Here is a 14,177-nt window from a genome sequence, read left to right as displayed (position 1 = left end):
ACAAACTAGGTCATTTCGGGACTAACATATGGTTCAATTTTATTTCAATAATTCGCTTGGAAGTAGGGGTCTTTAGCAGTGGGAGGATATCGGAGGACCCTACCCCTTGTCACGTACAATGAGGGAATTGAAACTATGCATGTGCAGTAGGTTTTCTCCCTAGTAAAAGGACAACTTGTGCTCATGTACAATTAACTCTAACCCACTATGTCCAAATAGAGAGAGAGGGTTTAACATCAACTCGACACAAACTAGGTCATTTCGGGACTAACATATGGTTTAATTTTATTTCAATAATTTACTTGCGCGTAGGTGTCTTTAGCAGTAGGAGGGAACCGGAGAACCCGGAGAAAACCCACGAGGTTGGAGGTTTATAATGAAAATGGAAAGTAGAGAGCTGAATAAATAAAAACACATTAATATTAAAATATTTTTATTTTAATTTCAGAGTGGTTTGGTTACACACAATATAGAAGAAGATGATGAATATTTATGCAATACGAATCTAGAGAGTTTCTCCATGGTGGTTGGGATCAATCCCATGGTTAAACCACCTGCCATTACCTACAGCGGTACATCGTTAACTTCTGTAGCTCTTACCACCATCAACGAACATACAGTGGCTTTTGTCGGAACATCTGAAGGAGAACTGAAAAAGGTAAGTGTCAAAATATTTGGTGTCCCTCAATCCAAAAACTCAAATAAAGATATAAGACTGGTATAAAATGTCATTTATTCCTGATAAATGACGAGACATTACTCAAATATAAACATTACTCAACTAACAATACAAATATAAACAATACTCAAATAACAATTAACATTACTTGAATAACAATTAACAATACTCAAATAACAATACAAATAAAAGCATGACTCAAATAACAAAACAAATATTAACATTACTCAAACAGCAATACAAATATTAACATTACTCAAATAGCAATACAAATATTAACATTACTCATATAACAATACACATATTAACATTACTCATATAGCAATACAAATATTTACATTACTCAACTAATAATATGAATATTAACATTACGCAAATAACAATACACATTATAATAATCACAATCATGCTAGATGCATTCAAAACTGGAAAGGACAGTGTCTAGTCCTTCAGATGGAATGAATAGGCCTACCTTAAGTCATGTGTACTCATTGGCGTGCACAGTTGGAATTCAATATTAAAGTGGACCGTAGCGCCATTGCATACTGTATGGCATATGCCCGCCTTCATTAGCCCAGTTGATGCAAAAAAAGTCAAGCGTTAAATTCCATTTCATTTCATTTGTCTAGGCTGAAGTATGAGGTAAATTTCGTGAATAAAACATAAATACATGGCATATTTTACCGAGATGTTGATCAGTACAGGCAATCTGACACATACTTCAAATTATAAATATGCTTATTTAAACTCAAGCTAAGCATCATTAAATTCGGCAAGTGATGGAAACTGAAAATGAGAAGATTTTATTGTCTTTAAAGACCACAAAGCAATGAGTGGAATTTAGTTTGGATGGAGAAAACATTTGAAGACATGCTGTCAACACATTGTTAGAGTTTTGATTATATCAACTTACATGTGTTGATTCTGAGATAAACGATTTACAATGTATGAGGTTGATAAGGACAAAAATATTTTAATTGTGACATTACAACAGATATTGGATGATCTATGGAACCTAAGTATTAGGTGTGTCTAACCTCATGGTTTTTCTCTGTTTCCTTTGTTTTCTTCCCATTGTCACTACAAGCGAATTATTGGGATACAAATATACCATGCTTGTCCCCAAAACCTTTCGAAAGACCCTTGTGAGGAAGTGTATAATTGAAGTCAATATCAACCGTATATAAGTCCCAAAATGTCCTAGTTGGTGTTGGTTGCATCTCTCTCTCTCTCTCTCTCTCTCTTTCTGCTACAGACCCCTACGTGCAAGCAAATTATAGAAATAAAATTGAACCATTTGTTAGTCCTAAAATGACCTAGTTGTGACCCCTCTCTCTCTCTCTCTCTCTCTCTCTAATTACATGTTTCTCCCTTCCTCCACTTCAAAGCCTTTACAATCTGAATTGTTGGATAGACGCTCATAGATCTTGTATTGTAAATAAATACTTCATTATATGTTATAGATATTTCGCAAACTTCAATCAGACATATTTTTTTTTCAACATCTCTCGGTAATAGCTGCACGAAGCCACATTAAGATAATTAAATGATCATTATCAGGGGGAGGAAAAAAATTAGCAAAAGCAACATGTCCGACAGAGTACACAAGTATATCGTATTATAGGTCTATTAAATTCCAATAACTCGCCTGCAGGTAATCGCTTTGATCTGTCAGGATTCTGATGTACTCTGATATAGGCTCTCGCTGCTGCCGCTGCGGTATGACTCGGACCATCACGATTAATGGAAGAAAGAGAGAGAAAATTGCAGGAAGATAGAAAATCGTTAAAGACGCCAGAAGATCAAAAGAAAATTTTCAACTGAGATCAATAGAACGTACTTGTGCCTTGTTAGAACAGCTTGCACATAGCTTAAAACTTTTAATACCCAAGGAGAGAAAAAAAAAAGCCATTATTGACTTTCCTCTGGTCTGATAAAGGTCCGTGGTATACGTTTCATTATACCACCTTTTCTCTGATGTAAGCAGACGCATAATATGAAATTTAAATAGAGCCGTTTTTTTTGTCGTCTGATCAAAGGGCTGGTTTCCAAGGAAGTGCACATGGGATCAATATTATTCATAAACAAGTTAACATTACAACGATTAATACTATCGAATCTTCTTGCCATTATCTCGAAAAACTCAATACAACGAGATGAAGTTCTAATGAATTTTCTTTACAAATTCAAAATGGCTCTTCATTTCTTGATTGTTTGGCAGTGTTCTCTCTTGTTTGTTATCCTCCCCTGAACCTACATGGAAACTAATTAAACGTCTGATGACAACGGGACAAAAGACTTTTCATAAATTGGATATTATTTTCAACAACCTTAAAGAAATAATTTTTGCTTTATAATATAATTTTTAGGGTATTATATTATGAATGATTTTCAATATTGTGGATAAATTGAAACAATTTGGGCAAGACTAAATGATGTCAAAATCCAGTAATTCAGTCGAGTCTTGCCAAATAAAAACAGTTCTGACTTTTAAGGTATCGCTTTTGGATATATTAAGCCTGTCATAGAAAAGCTTCTTGTCATCTTGATGTTCTGAAAAAACAAGATCCTTTTAAACCATTGGCAAGATGTTCATAATCCCTTGGCAGTTAGAAATTGGAATAAGAGTAGGCTGTGAGGGCAAAATTTCACTCAAAGCACATTAAATGGTGTAGTCAAGTTCATTTCCCTTAAAAATTAATACATTTTGAAGACCAAACAATTTCTACCTCCAACCCATGCCATATGAAAACAATTCTCGTTCGGCAAGTACGACTTTTATCGTAGAATGTTTTAAATGGATTCTAAATGAAAAACTGAAACATTTTTTTAACGGAAGTACAAAGAATGAAGTATGTATGTTCTAAAAGGTTTTATCTAACATCTGGTATCAATAGACAAAGACTTAGTTTCGTATCCAAATAAAACAAACAATTGCGGTACCATTGTTACAAGCGATTGTATAGCACACAGATGTAGTATAGTCCACATGGATGCAGTATTACTCCCAACCATTTGTGAAATAATGACCAGATTAAAAGTTTATCGGAAAAATGTGAAAGCCTTTAAGTAGCTTGTTGATGGGGTTGTCTGATAGATGAAATCATGCTGTAGAAAGGTTAAAAAAAAAACAACAAATTTTTTAATGGCATTCGTATTTCTATGTACTACAATGTCTGCAACCTGATTTAAAAACTGTAACCTGTAATGCTGCTCTCCTGGCAAAATTCCCCCTTTTACATTACACATAAAGTTGTCACAATAAAGTGTCATTGAAGATCTTGTGTTGTCAGGGTTTTTTTCTGTGGATTTAACAACCCTATCAAGAACCAGCAACAAGACTTGACTTTATTTGGAAGTTGAATCAAACCTCCGCTGCTCTCCTGGCAAAATTCTCCCTTTACATTACACATAAAGTTTGTCACAATAAAGTGTCATTGAAGATCTTGTGTTGTGGATTTAACAACCCTATCAAGAACCAGCAACAAGACTTGACTTGATTTGTAAAGTTGAATCTAACCTCCGCTGCCCTCCTGGCAAAATTCTCCCTTTACATTACACATAAAGTTCTCACAATAAGGTGTCATTGAGGATCTTGTGTTGTCAGGGTTTTTGTCTGTGGATTTAAAAACTCTATCAAGAACCAACAACAAGGCCTAACATCCACTTTCAACGAAGCATAGTCTTTTCCATATTTTTATATACAACTTGATTTGGAAGTTGGATCTAATGTCCGGTTTTAATGGAGCATAGTCTTTTCCATATTTTTATATACAACATGTAGGTCAATAACCAAGTTTTATTATGGTCCATTGTAACAAATTCCAGACACGATAGATCATAATCTCTCCATTAGACCGACTCAAAAAACCCATTTAATTACCCACAGATTAACTTTTACACCTCAAAAATGTCTTGAGTTTCTGCAAGAAAGGCAACCATAAACATCTGATATGGTGTCTAACATTCGGGACAATAGAACAGAATATTTATGTGCTGGTAATGGTTACGGTTGGGCTAATTTTATGACATTGTTAGCTTCCTTTTTACTGAATCTACTGTGTCAAATAAAAGTAGGTGTTTGGTGAATAGTGTCAAGCGATTTATAACAATGGGGTGAAAAGGGTTAATGGAATTTCTATATACCCAATATGGTGTTGATGTTGTAGATGTAGTTAATAATAGATGTGGTAACGATGTAGACATTTACATGATGCACTCCACACCAGTACATGTCTGACCAAGTAGAATTAGAACATGCGATCCCAACCATTACAGATTAGCCTACATAATCAAAGTCAACTCTGTAATTATATTAGAGAGACATTGTTTCATAAATTATTATCTATTGTCCAGTTAATCCAGTAGATATCTAATCTGTAATGATTGGGACCGTAATTTAACTATATTCTAATTCTACTTGGTCAGACATGTTTGATTCAGACAACTAAGCCCAGGTTAAACATACATTATGCAAGAGCTAAATCTGCCTATTGCAGGACTTTCTTTAGGGCTGAAATGTTATATAAACTATTAATTAGACATTTATTAACATGAAAAAACCTTAATTAACTCTCAATGCCTTCTTATGTGTCGGATTGTCACTGGATTTGAATCCGATCTGCTGCTCAACACTCATTGATGATTAAATCAAAAAATGGATAATCAGGACTATGTTTTTTATCGTACCGACTTTAGTAATTATGATCGAGGCTAGGACGAAAAATCAATCACTAATATCTTGGTTCAAAGTGGAGAAATTTGACTGAAATTTTCAGCATATTCCCGTTACATTATCTAGCTTTAAATATTATAGTGAGAACTGCCAGCTCTTAATCTGAACTTCCATAATTTATCTTTAAGCTTCTGGAAGAAATGAACAAACTTATCATTCATGAAATTATTACGTCTAATTCCATAAAACAGTTTTTTTTTAAGGAAATTACAAACCTTTTGACAAGTAATACAACAAAATTCCACTTAAATTCTCTCATCTTTTTGCCATAAAAAAGAATTGTCTTTAATGGTTTCATTGAAATTTTAAATGAAACATCCTCACCGACCCTGAAATATTTTGTGTTAATAAGATACCTCATTGAATTTATTTCATAAATAATGCCACATTGTCATTGAACGTTAGACAGTTGCTGCCCTGGCAAAAATCTCCCTTGCATTGATAACATAATAACTTTGATTGTTTGAAACAAAAATCACATATACCCACATGCAGTCTGAAGCTAATCTGTAAAGCAATAATTATCATTTAATGTTACACAGAGATGGAAATCAATTGCTGCACTGGCAAAATTCTCCCATAGCAATAATTAATTTAATAGTTTGGAAGCCAAATAAACATTTGATATTAAACACATGTAGTTTGAAGCCAACACAAATATAATCGGCAATTGATACGACATGAATTAGTCGGACTCGTTGTAATTATTGGTGTTTATGTAACGGTCGTTACAACACAATAGTTTCACTGATAATCATCGTGTGCCTCATTTCAACATTTTATATATCCTCGTCCTGTTGTTCCAATCTACATTAATTCATTAAATATTAATACCTAGAATTGGGTATCGAAGAATGAAATCTCGCTTGCCTGTGTTGATTTTGTTCTCGAGTTTTACGCGATAATAAAGCGAGATTGTTAAACCTGTAGCTGATTTTCCTACATGTCGTCGGGAAATGGAATGGATGGGAGAATTTTGTAGACAATTATAGACTAGTTATGATGTTCCTCAATGATTACTCCCTCGAGTCCAATAGATAGTAAATGGGATGCGAGGCTGTTAAGATATTGTTAAAAAGCTCGGATAAATCTTTGTCGTGAAATCTCCCGTAAGATGAAATAAATCAAGCGTGAACTGATGGAGGAATAGCACGTTAAATCTCAGGAATCTGTCTGTCAGTTAATGTCCATCAGGGATATACTTGTAATGAACAGTAAATGGTACACAAAACTTATTCAGAATCTAATTTGAAGATGGACGGTTGGTCATGTGAATTAAAGGCACAATCAGTCCATATGAATTAAAGGCATAATTGGTGATATCAATTTAAGAGAGAGAAAGAGAAATGTGGTTTAACCTCCACACGACACAAATTAGGTCATTTCAGGACTAACACATGGTTCAATTTTATTTCAATAACTCGCTTGCACGTAGGGGTCTTTAGCAGTGGGAGGAAACCAAAGGACTTGGAGAAAACCCACGAGGTTGGACAGGCGACCCTACTCCTTGTCACGTACAACCAAGGAGTCATGTGCACGCTGTATCATAAGGCTTGTCATTGAGTCAACTGGCATGGTTTCGATTCCCCAGTTGGAAGTGACAAGGAGTAGGGTTGCCTGTCCAACCTCGTGGGTTTTCTCCTGGTCCTCCAGTTTCCTCCCACTGCTAAAGACCCTACGCGCAAGCAAATTATTGAAATGAAATTGAACCATGTGTTAGTCCCGAAATGACCTAGTTTGTGTCGAGTTGATGTTAAACCCTCTCTCTCTATTTGGACATAGTGGGTTAGAGTTAATTGTACATGAGCACAAGTTGTCCTTTTACTAGGGAGAAAACCTACTGCACATGCATAGTTTCAATTCCCTCATTGTACGTGACAAGGGGTAGGGTCCTCCGATATCCTCCCACTGCTAAAGACCCCTACTTCCAAGCGAATTATTGAAATAAAATTGAACCATATGTTAGTCCCGAAATGACCTAGTTTGTGTCGAGTAGACGTTAAACCCCATTTGTCTCTCTCCCAAAGCTAGCTGACCGTGTCAACCAAAAAATATTTCTTAAAGACAGGTAGAGAGCTGGGATTTTTAAATTGGTTAATTTGCCCCATTAATGACAAAGTGAAGTGTCTGTGATTTTTTTGCAGTCTGACTGTGATTTCCCAACATGCTTTTATTGGCTTTATGGCAATAAAAAAAATTTGAACAAAAGAAACGAACAAAAACCAAGAAAATTGTAGGCTTTTAATTCAAGTGAAAGCGATTAGATGAAATTTTTATTTGACGAGAAGAAAGCTGTTTGGTAATTACGATGGTTATGGGAATCAGACGGAGGTGAATCTGTTGTCATGGGGTATTCACAATGATTATTATTGGTTAATATGAAATGGTGATGTAACAATGATATTATGATTCACTTCCTGCCATTTCACCAGGATTCCCGAAGGATAATATTGATAATTGCTCATAATGTGACGATTAAAATCATAGCCCTAGCAACTAAATTCTCACAGATATCGATGTATTTTATATTTTTGTACAGTGCTACACACAAGCCAGCCACATAAGTGTTAATTTAAATGTTCCGGCGTTGTTCCCTCTTGTCGGTGATGCAGGACGGAGGGCTTGACAAGGAGAGCTGTCTAGTCATTAGGATGGGACAAAAAACCGAGATCCTGTGCACACATTGGCGTGCATGTAAAAGATCCCTTGACAGTTGGAATTCAATAAAAGAGTAGGCCGTAGTGCCGCTGTTCGGGCAAAATTTCCCTCATAGCACACATTTCATTTAATTGTTAAATGTCTTTAATTATGACTAGAAATAACCATTTAAAGACACTATGCTTGATCTTAGCACTGTATAATCCATTACAAACTACATTTGGGGGGGTTGGATGGCTGAATGGTTAGCGTGCGCGCGCTGTATCATAAAGTCTGTCATTGAGTCGACTGGCGTGGTTTCGAATCCCCGCCGGTTGTATGTGACAAGGAGTAGGGTCCCATGTCCAACTTCGTGGGTTTTCTCCGGGTCCTCCGGTTTCCTCCCACTGCTAAAGACCCCTATGCGCAGGCGAATTTTGGAAATAAAATTAAACCATGTGTTAGTCCCGAAATGACGTAGTTGTGTCGAGTGGACGTTAAACCCATTTCTCTCTCTCTCACAAACTACATTTCATCTCTAATATGAATATCAGTCTAAAAATTCCATGGGCTAAAGCTGCTTTCTATGTAACAAGACTGTCACCATCATTATTTGCCTTGAACCAAATTGATGGGCCTGTCTTAAATCCGTTTGAATCCTGGAGTTGTTATTTTGATTTTGTTTTAATTAAATGTTAAATAATCTACCTGAGTATTATATTTAGTGTGTATTAAGCCGTGACAAAATTGATATTTTCTGGAAAAATGCGAATTGTGCATCATTACTGTAACTACCATATTTGATATCATTTTCGCCACTTTTGTTTACAAAAATTTCAATGCTAAAAGGGGAGCTAGGTGGCTGATGGTTAACATGTGCGCATTTAATCATAAGGTCTGTCACTGAGTCAAGTGGCATGGTTTTGATTCCCCCGGTTATACGTGACTAGGAGTAGGGTCGCCTGTCCAACCTCATGGGTTTTCTCCAGGTCCAGGTCCTTCAGTGTCTTCCTACTGCTAAAGACCCCTACGGACTAGCGAATTAATGAAATAAAATTGAACATATGTTAGTCCCATAATGACCTAGTTTGTGTCATGTGGACATTAAACCCCATTTTGCTCTATGTTGAAAATGATCTTTGACCATGTGTTATATGGTAATGGCCACAATAGCAAGGTTGCATTGAGAAAGGTAGACCTCTTTGTGAAACTGAACATCAGAACTTTGGAAGTTCTTCCTGATCACAAATGAAATTTTTGAGCAATACATAATTTGAATTTTACTTTCAGATTGTGTTGGAGACAGATTTAAAGGCTAGAGAATATGGTAGTGACATAGTCGATGCTGGAAGCCCAGTAAAGCAGGACATGATGTTTGACGTGCCCCATAAAAATATCTATGTTATGACGGAAACCAATGTAAGTTTGTTTTGTTTTTTTTGATGGAAGTGATTTATAAAATTGTAGTAGTCATTTGGATGGGACGAAAAACCGAGGTCCCGTGTATGTAAATGATCCCTTGGCAGTTGGAATTCAATATAAGAGTAGGCCATAGTGCCACTGCCCAGGCAAAATTTCACTCATAGCACACTGTATGGCGTATGCCCGTCTTCATTAGCTCAGGTAGGGAGCAGAACAGGACATTAAACCCCATTTCATTCATTCATAAAACTGTAGCTGGATGTGTCCCCAAATTCATGCAAATTGATATCAGTCAGAAGTGGCTTAGTGAATATGGTGCTGGTTCAATAACCAGGGGTCAATTTCATGCCTTATTCACCCCTCGGCAGGAGGGAGGGCCTGGCATAAAAAAAGGAGTAGTCATTTGGATGGTATGAAAAACAGATCATGTTTGTGTGTATGTACAATAACCCTTGACACATTCGATGAAGAGTATGGGGAAGAGCCACTGTCCGCGCGAATTTTCCCTCGTAGCACACTGCATGGAGTATGGTCGTCTCTATTAGTGTGATTGATGCAAAAAAGTAGAACGTTAAACACCTTTTCTTTCATCAGTCAGACTGACAATGTGGCCGTTATTTCATTTAATCATTGTTGATCATAATCATGGTAAGAATGAGGGAAAGGGGTTGCGGGGGGGGGGGGGGGGAAATAAAGAGATTAATATTTTAATGACATTTGGAGTAGCAAACCGAATGTATTGGTTCTCAGATTCCAAGAGTTGTCATGTTAATGAGTTCTACTGAGAATAAGAACATTCCTTTCCTAGTACCATACTTAAAACACAATCAGCTTTTGTTAAGATGCCGTTCCTAAAAATGGAAATTCATTAATTTATAAATGCGGAGCTCAAGGAATGGTGATAATTTAATATAAAGCTGCTCTAAGATTATTGCTAAGTGGACAAAATCGAATAAATTCCGCATTATTTTGTTAAACTAATCAAATATGACGGTACTATTAGACGGACCTCAACACCTCAGGCTAAACAATGGTGGCGTGTGACTATTTCTGATGACTATTTTGGACTAAAGGAGCAAATGTTGACTAAAAATTGGGATTGTAGAAGAGGATCTTGGACAACAAAGCAAATTTGATGTGAAGTGTTGATTGTTCGATTTGATTATAAACTTAATTTGTTAAAGAGGTGCCTGTTAGAGTTATTTGATTCTTACCCTATGAGAGGCAAATAACCAACTCCAACCCACATCCATCCACTCCCTCAAACTTTGAATTTCTGAAACTAATCGTTCATAATAGAAATAAAAAGCATAAGTCATTCATAAAGGCCTGGACATTTTTAAGACTCTGTATACAGATATATTATCTAATGTATAAGACTGTGGTTCTCAAAGGTCAGGGCTTCCCCTTGTCAGTGGTACAGGACGGAGTGCCTGACAAGGACAGCTGTCTAGTCATTCGGATGGGACGAGAAACCAACGCCTCGTTTATACATTGGCATGAGCGTAAAATATCCCTTGGCAGTTGGAATTCGATATAAAAGTAGGCCATAGTGCCGCTGCCTGGGAAAAATTTCCCTCATAGCAATCTGTATAGCGTATGCCCATCTTCATTAGCTCAGTCGGAGCAGAACAGTAGGACATTAAACCCCATTTCATTTCATTTCATTTCTCAAATGTCAGTACTTCACACCCCTTGAAAGTCTCCATTCTCAGCGGCAGCATAATTAGTATAACGGTAACAACAGTCTTGATTTTGGTAAAGGATGCTTTTATATGAGGCAAAAAGGTTCACTCGCTAAGACGAAATATTTGAATTGAACATTTATAGTTAATTTGTTGAAATGTTCAGTGTTTAGTTGAGTGGGACACAGGAGGTCTAGTATTCTAACATAAAAACAGCAGATTGTCCCTTTAAAGTCATTTACATGAAAAGATGTTTGTTGAATCTGAGTACAGGGTCAGCAGTATTACCGAGTATATTGCCGCAAACTATTGTCTCCTTTGAGGACTATCGCGCGGAGACAAAGCTGCTTGTTTCTCGCGTGAAAAACAAAAAAAATAATCAAAGAAAAGCTGATTAAAATAATGAAACTATACCAGCATCGAGACTTAATACTAAGCAGTGATTGGATTTAAGATAGACTAGATTGTCTTGTCACCCCCGAGCCACAATCCCTTGTCTTAGTCGAATAATTAAATAATCTGATTGGTTGGAACAATAGACAAGTGGGTGACTACTGTGTAATACTTCTTGTACCAGCTGATATCAGATCGTTCGACACCAAATTTATTCTTTTCAAATGTTTGGGGGGGATAATGCATGTCATTATTTTGGAACTCCTATTCAAGGCAGTGCAGTCGTTTAATGAAGAAAAAACCATAAAAAGCAGGAGTCGACTGACTAATCATTGAAATTCCACGCCAGACAATTTTTTTGTCACACATTTTCTACTTCTGTAACAAAGGGCCGTCAAGGTCAGTGGATACCGTGCTCATATCATTGGACATTTCATCATGGCGTAATGTCTGCTGGCGGAATTAACATTAAGAGAATTAGTTGCATCAGTCTCAAATTAACACGTTTATTTCTTTCTCTTGGGGATTTGATTAGGGGAAAAAAAGCAACCATTTTGAGAACTAAGTTAATTAGGGGCTAATTGAGGGATAGAACGCATGAAATATTTTAATGATATTGACGACCAACGAGGACAAGTCGATTGAGCATTTTTTAAGGAAGATGATTTGGAATCGAACAGATATCCCATTGCAAAAAACCTAATTAAAAACCCAAACTTGACACGCCTTGCCCTAGGCCATCATGTCCCTCGGCAAATACACAGTGGTTTGTTTTTTGGGGATTCCGCATGACTTAATTAGTTTATAAAATTTTTAAGTTGGGTTCAATTTCTCATATTTTTCTGCCCTCTTGAACTAAATTAAGTTGTTATGACTTCGTATCCAATTTGGATTTCAGTATTTAATTATCAATTGTAGAAATTTTATTATCGATGAAAGCATAGTGAAAGCATGGAGAGTTTCGTCGTTCAAAAGGAGTTAAAAGCTTCTAAATAATTTCCAAAAGACACTCCGGGTTAGCTTTATTACCTCTTCCTAATTCTCTTGAGCTCTCGACAAAAAACGGAAATAATTTCTGAAAGTTTTTCTCTCTCAAACAAAAGAATACCACAATTATTTCTCATCTTTTGTAATTGATTCTATTCTAATGGCTGTCAATCAAAATTTCTTCTAAAACTGAAAGTTCAATAAAGTGTTAAAGGGGATAAACTTTTTGACTCCAGTCAAAATAAATTATTAGGGGGGGTGGATGGCTGAATGGTTAGTGTGCGCGCGCTGTATCATAAAGTCTGTCATTGAGTCGACTGGCGTTGTTTCGAATCCCCGGTTGTACGTGGCAAGGAGTAGGGTCGCCTGTCCAACCTCGTGGGTTTTCTCCGGGTCCTCCGGTTTCCTCCCACTGCTAAAGACCCCTACGCGCAAGCGAATTATGTAAATAAAATTAAACCATACGTTAGTCCCAAAATGACCTAGTTTGTGTTGAGTGGACGTTAAACCCCATTTCTCTCTCTCTCTCTCTAAAATAAATTATTATATTGGAAATGAAATAAAATGGGGTTGAATGTTTTAATTTTCCACAACAACAAGGCTAATGAAGACGGACATACATGGTGCAGTGTAATAATATGAGAGGACTTTTGCCCAGACAGCGATACTGCATCCTAATCTTATTTGAAATTCTGAATTGTTTAACTACGTGCATGAAATGACAAGGTCTGTCATTGAGTCAAATGGTGTGGTTTCAATTCCCCACTTGTATGTGACAAGGAGTAGGGTCACTTGTCCAACCTTGTGGCTTTTCTCCGGGCCCTCTGGTGTCCTCCCACTGCTAAAGACCCCTACGTGCATGTGAATTATAGAAATAAAATTGAACCATAAGTTAGTCCCGAAATCACCTAATTCATGTTAAGTGGAGTTAAGTCCCACATCTTTCTGTCTCTCTCTCTCTCTCTCTCTGGTTTATTTCACTATAATTCCCAAATAACAGAAGTATTACATTGATTTCCATTTACTTTATATTATAATTTGATCTTATTTGACAGAAACCGTCGCTTTAGAAATTTAAACGTTTCTCTTTTCATATTGCATGCTAGTTACCAGGCTCTTTCTCTACTTACAGTTGTCAGAATAGGAAACATTTCTGACAGTTTTTATTTCGGTAATAAACCAAAGATGATATCGATAAAACTATGAAATATGATTCATATTTCTTATTAGGAGATGTCAATCAAAGTGCGTTTAAACAACGTTATAGCATGTTCACGGTTCCTGCTTAAAATAAGTCTCAGAGACTAACAGAACCGCTTGGTATTAACAACACGATTTCTTCGAGATTTTAGTGCAGCCAATATGTCGAGGCAAGACATGAGAATTACCCAGATATCAGCATAGTTTAAGAAGCGGAAATTAAACTCGTAACAATCCATATATGACTTTGTTGATTTATATGATCATTTGTACGATTTCCTGTTACCACTGTAAGGATTAGCATTGAATCTGATTTATGACAACATAAGATCTCCAGGCTTGGAAAATATAATGCAACATGGCGCCTGTAGTCTTCATGCATTTCTCAAAGAGATTAAATGCATTTGTTTTTTATGCAGAGTCATATTTCATCTATATG

At 36.4% G+C, this 14,177-nt stretch overlaps 1 protein-coding gene across 6 annotated transcripts in view; it reads left to right on the top strand.

The window, feature by feature from the left end:
- Positions 1-14,177, top strand: part of LOC126827498 (plexin-B) — a 310,132-nt gene that overhangs the window by 263,856 nt on the left and 32,099 nt on the right. For all 6 annotated transcript variants that reach the window (XM_056102566.1, XM_050556896.2, XM_056102565.1 and 3 more), the window contains 2 exons: positions 449-658; positions 9,342-9,470. In XM_056102566.1, the coding sequence (XP_055958541.1) occupies positions 449-658; positions 9,342-9,470 (339 nt within the window). The remainder of the gene's footprint in view (positions 1-448; positions 659-9,341; positions 9,471-14,177) is intronic.

This window comes from Patella vulgata, chromosome 7, assembly GCF_932274485.2.
Source record: "Patella vulgata chromosome 7, xgPatVulg1.2, whole genome shotgun sequence".
NCBI lineage: Eukaryota > Metazoa > Mollusca > Gastropoda > Patellidae > Patella > Patella vulgata.
Note: the sequence above shows the minus strand (reverse complement) of the source record. Positions and strands in the feature narration are given on the sequence as shown.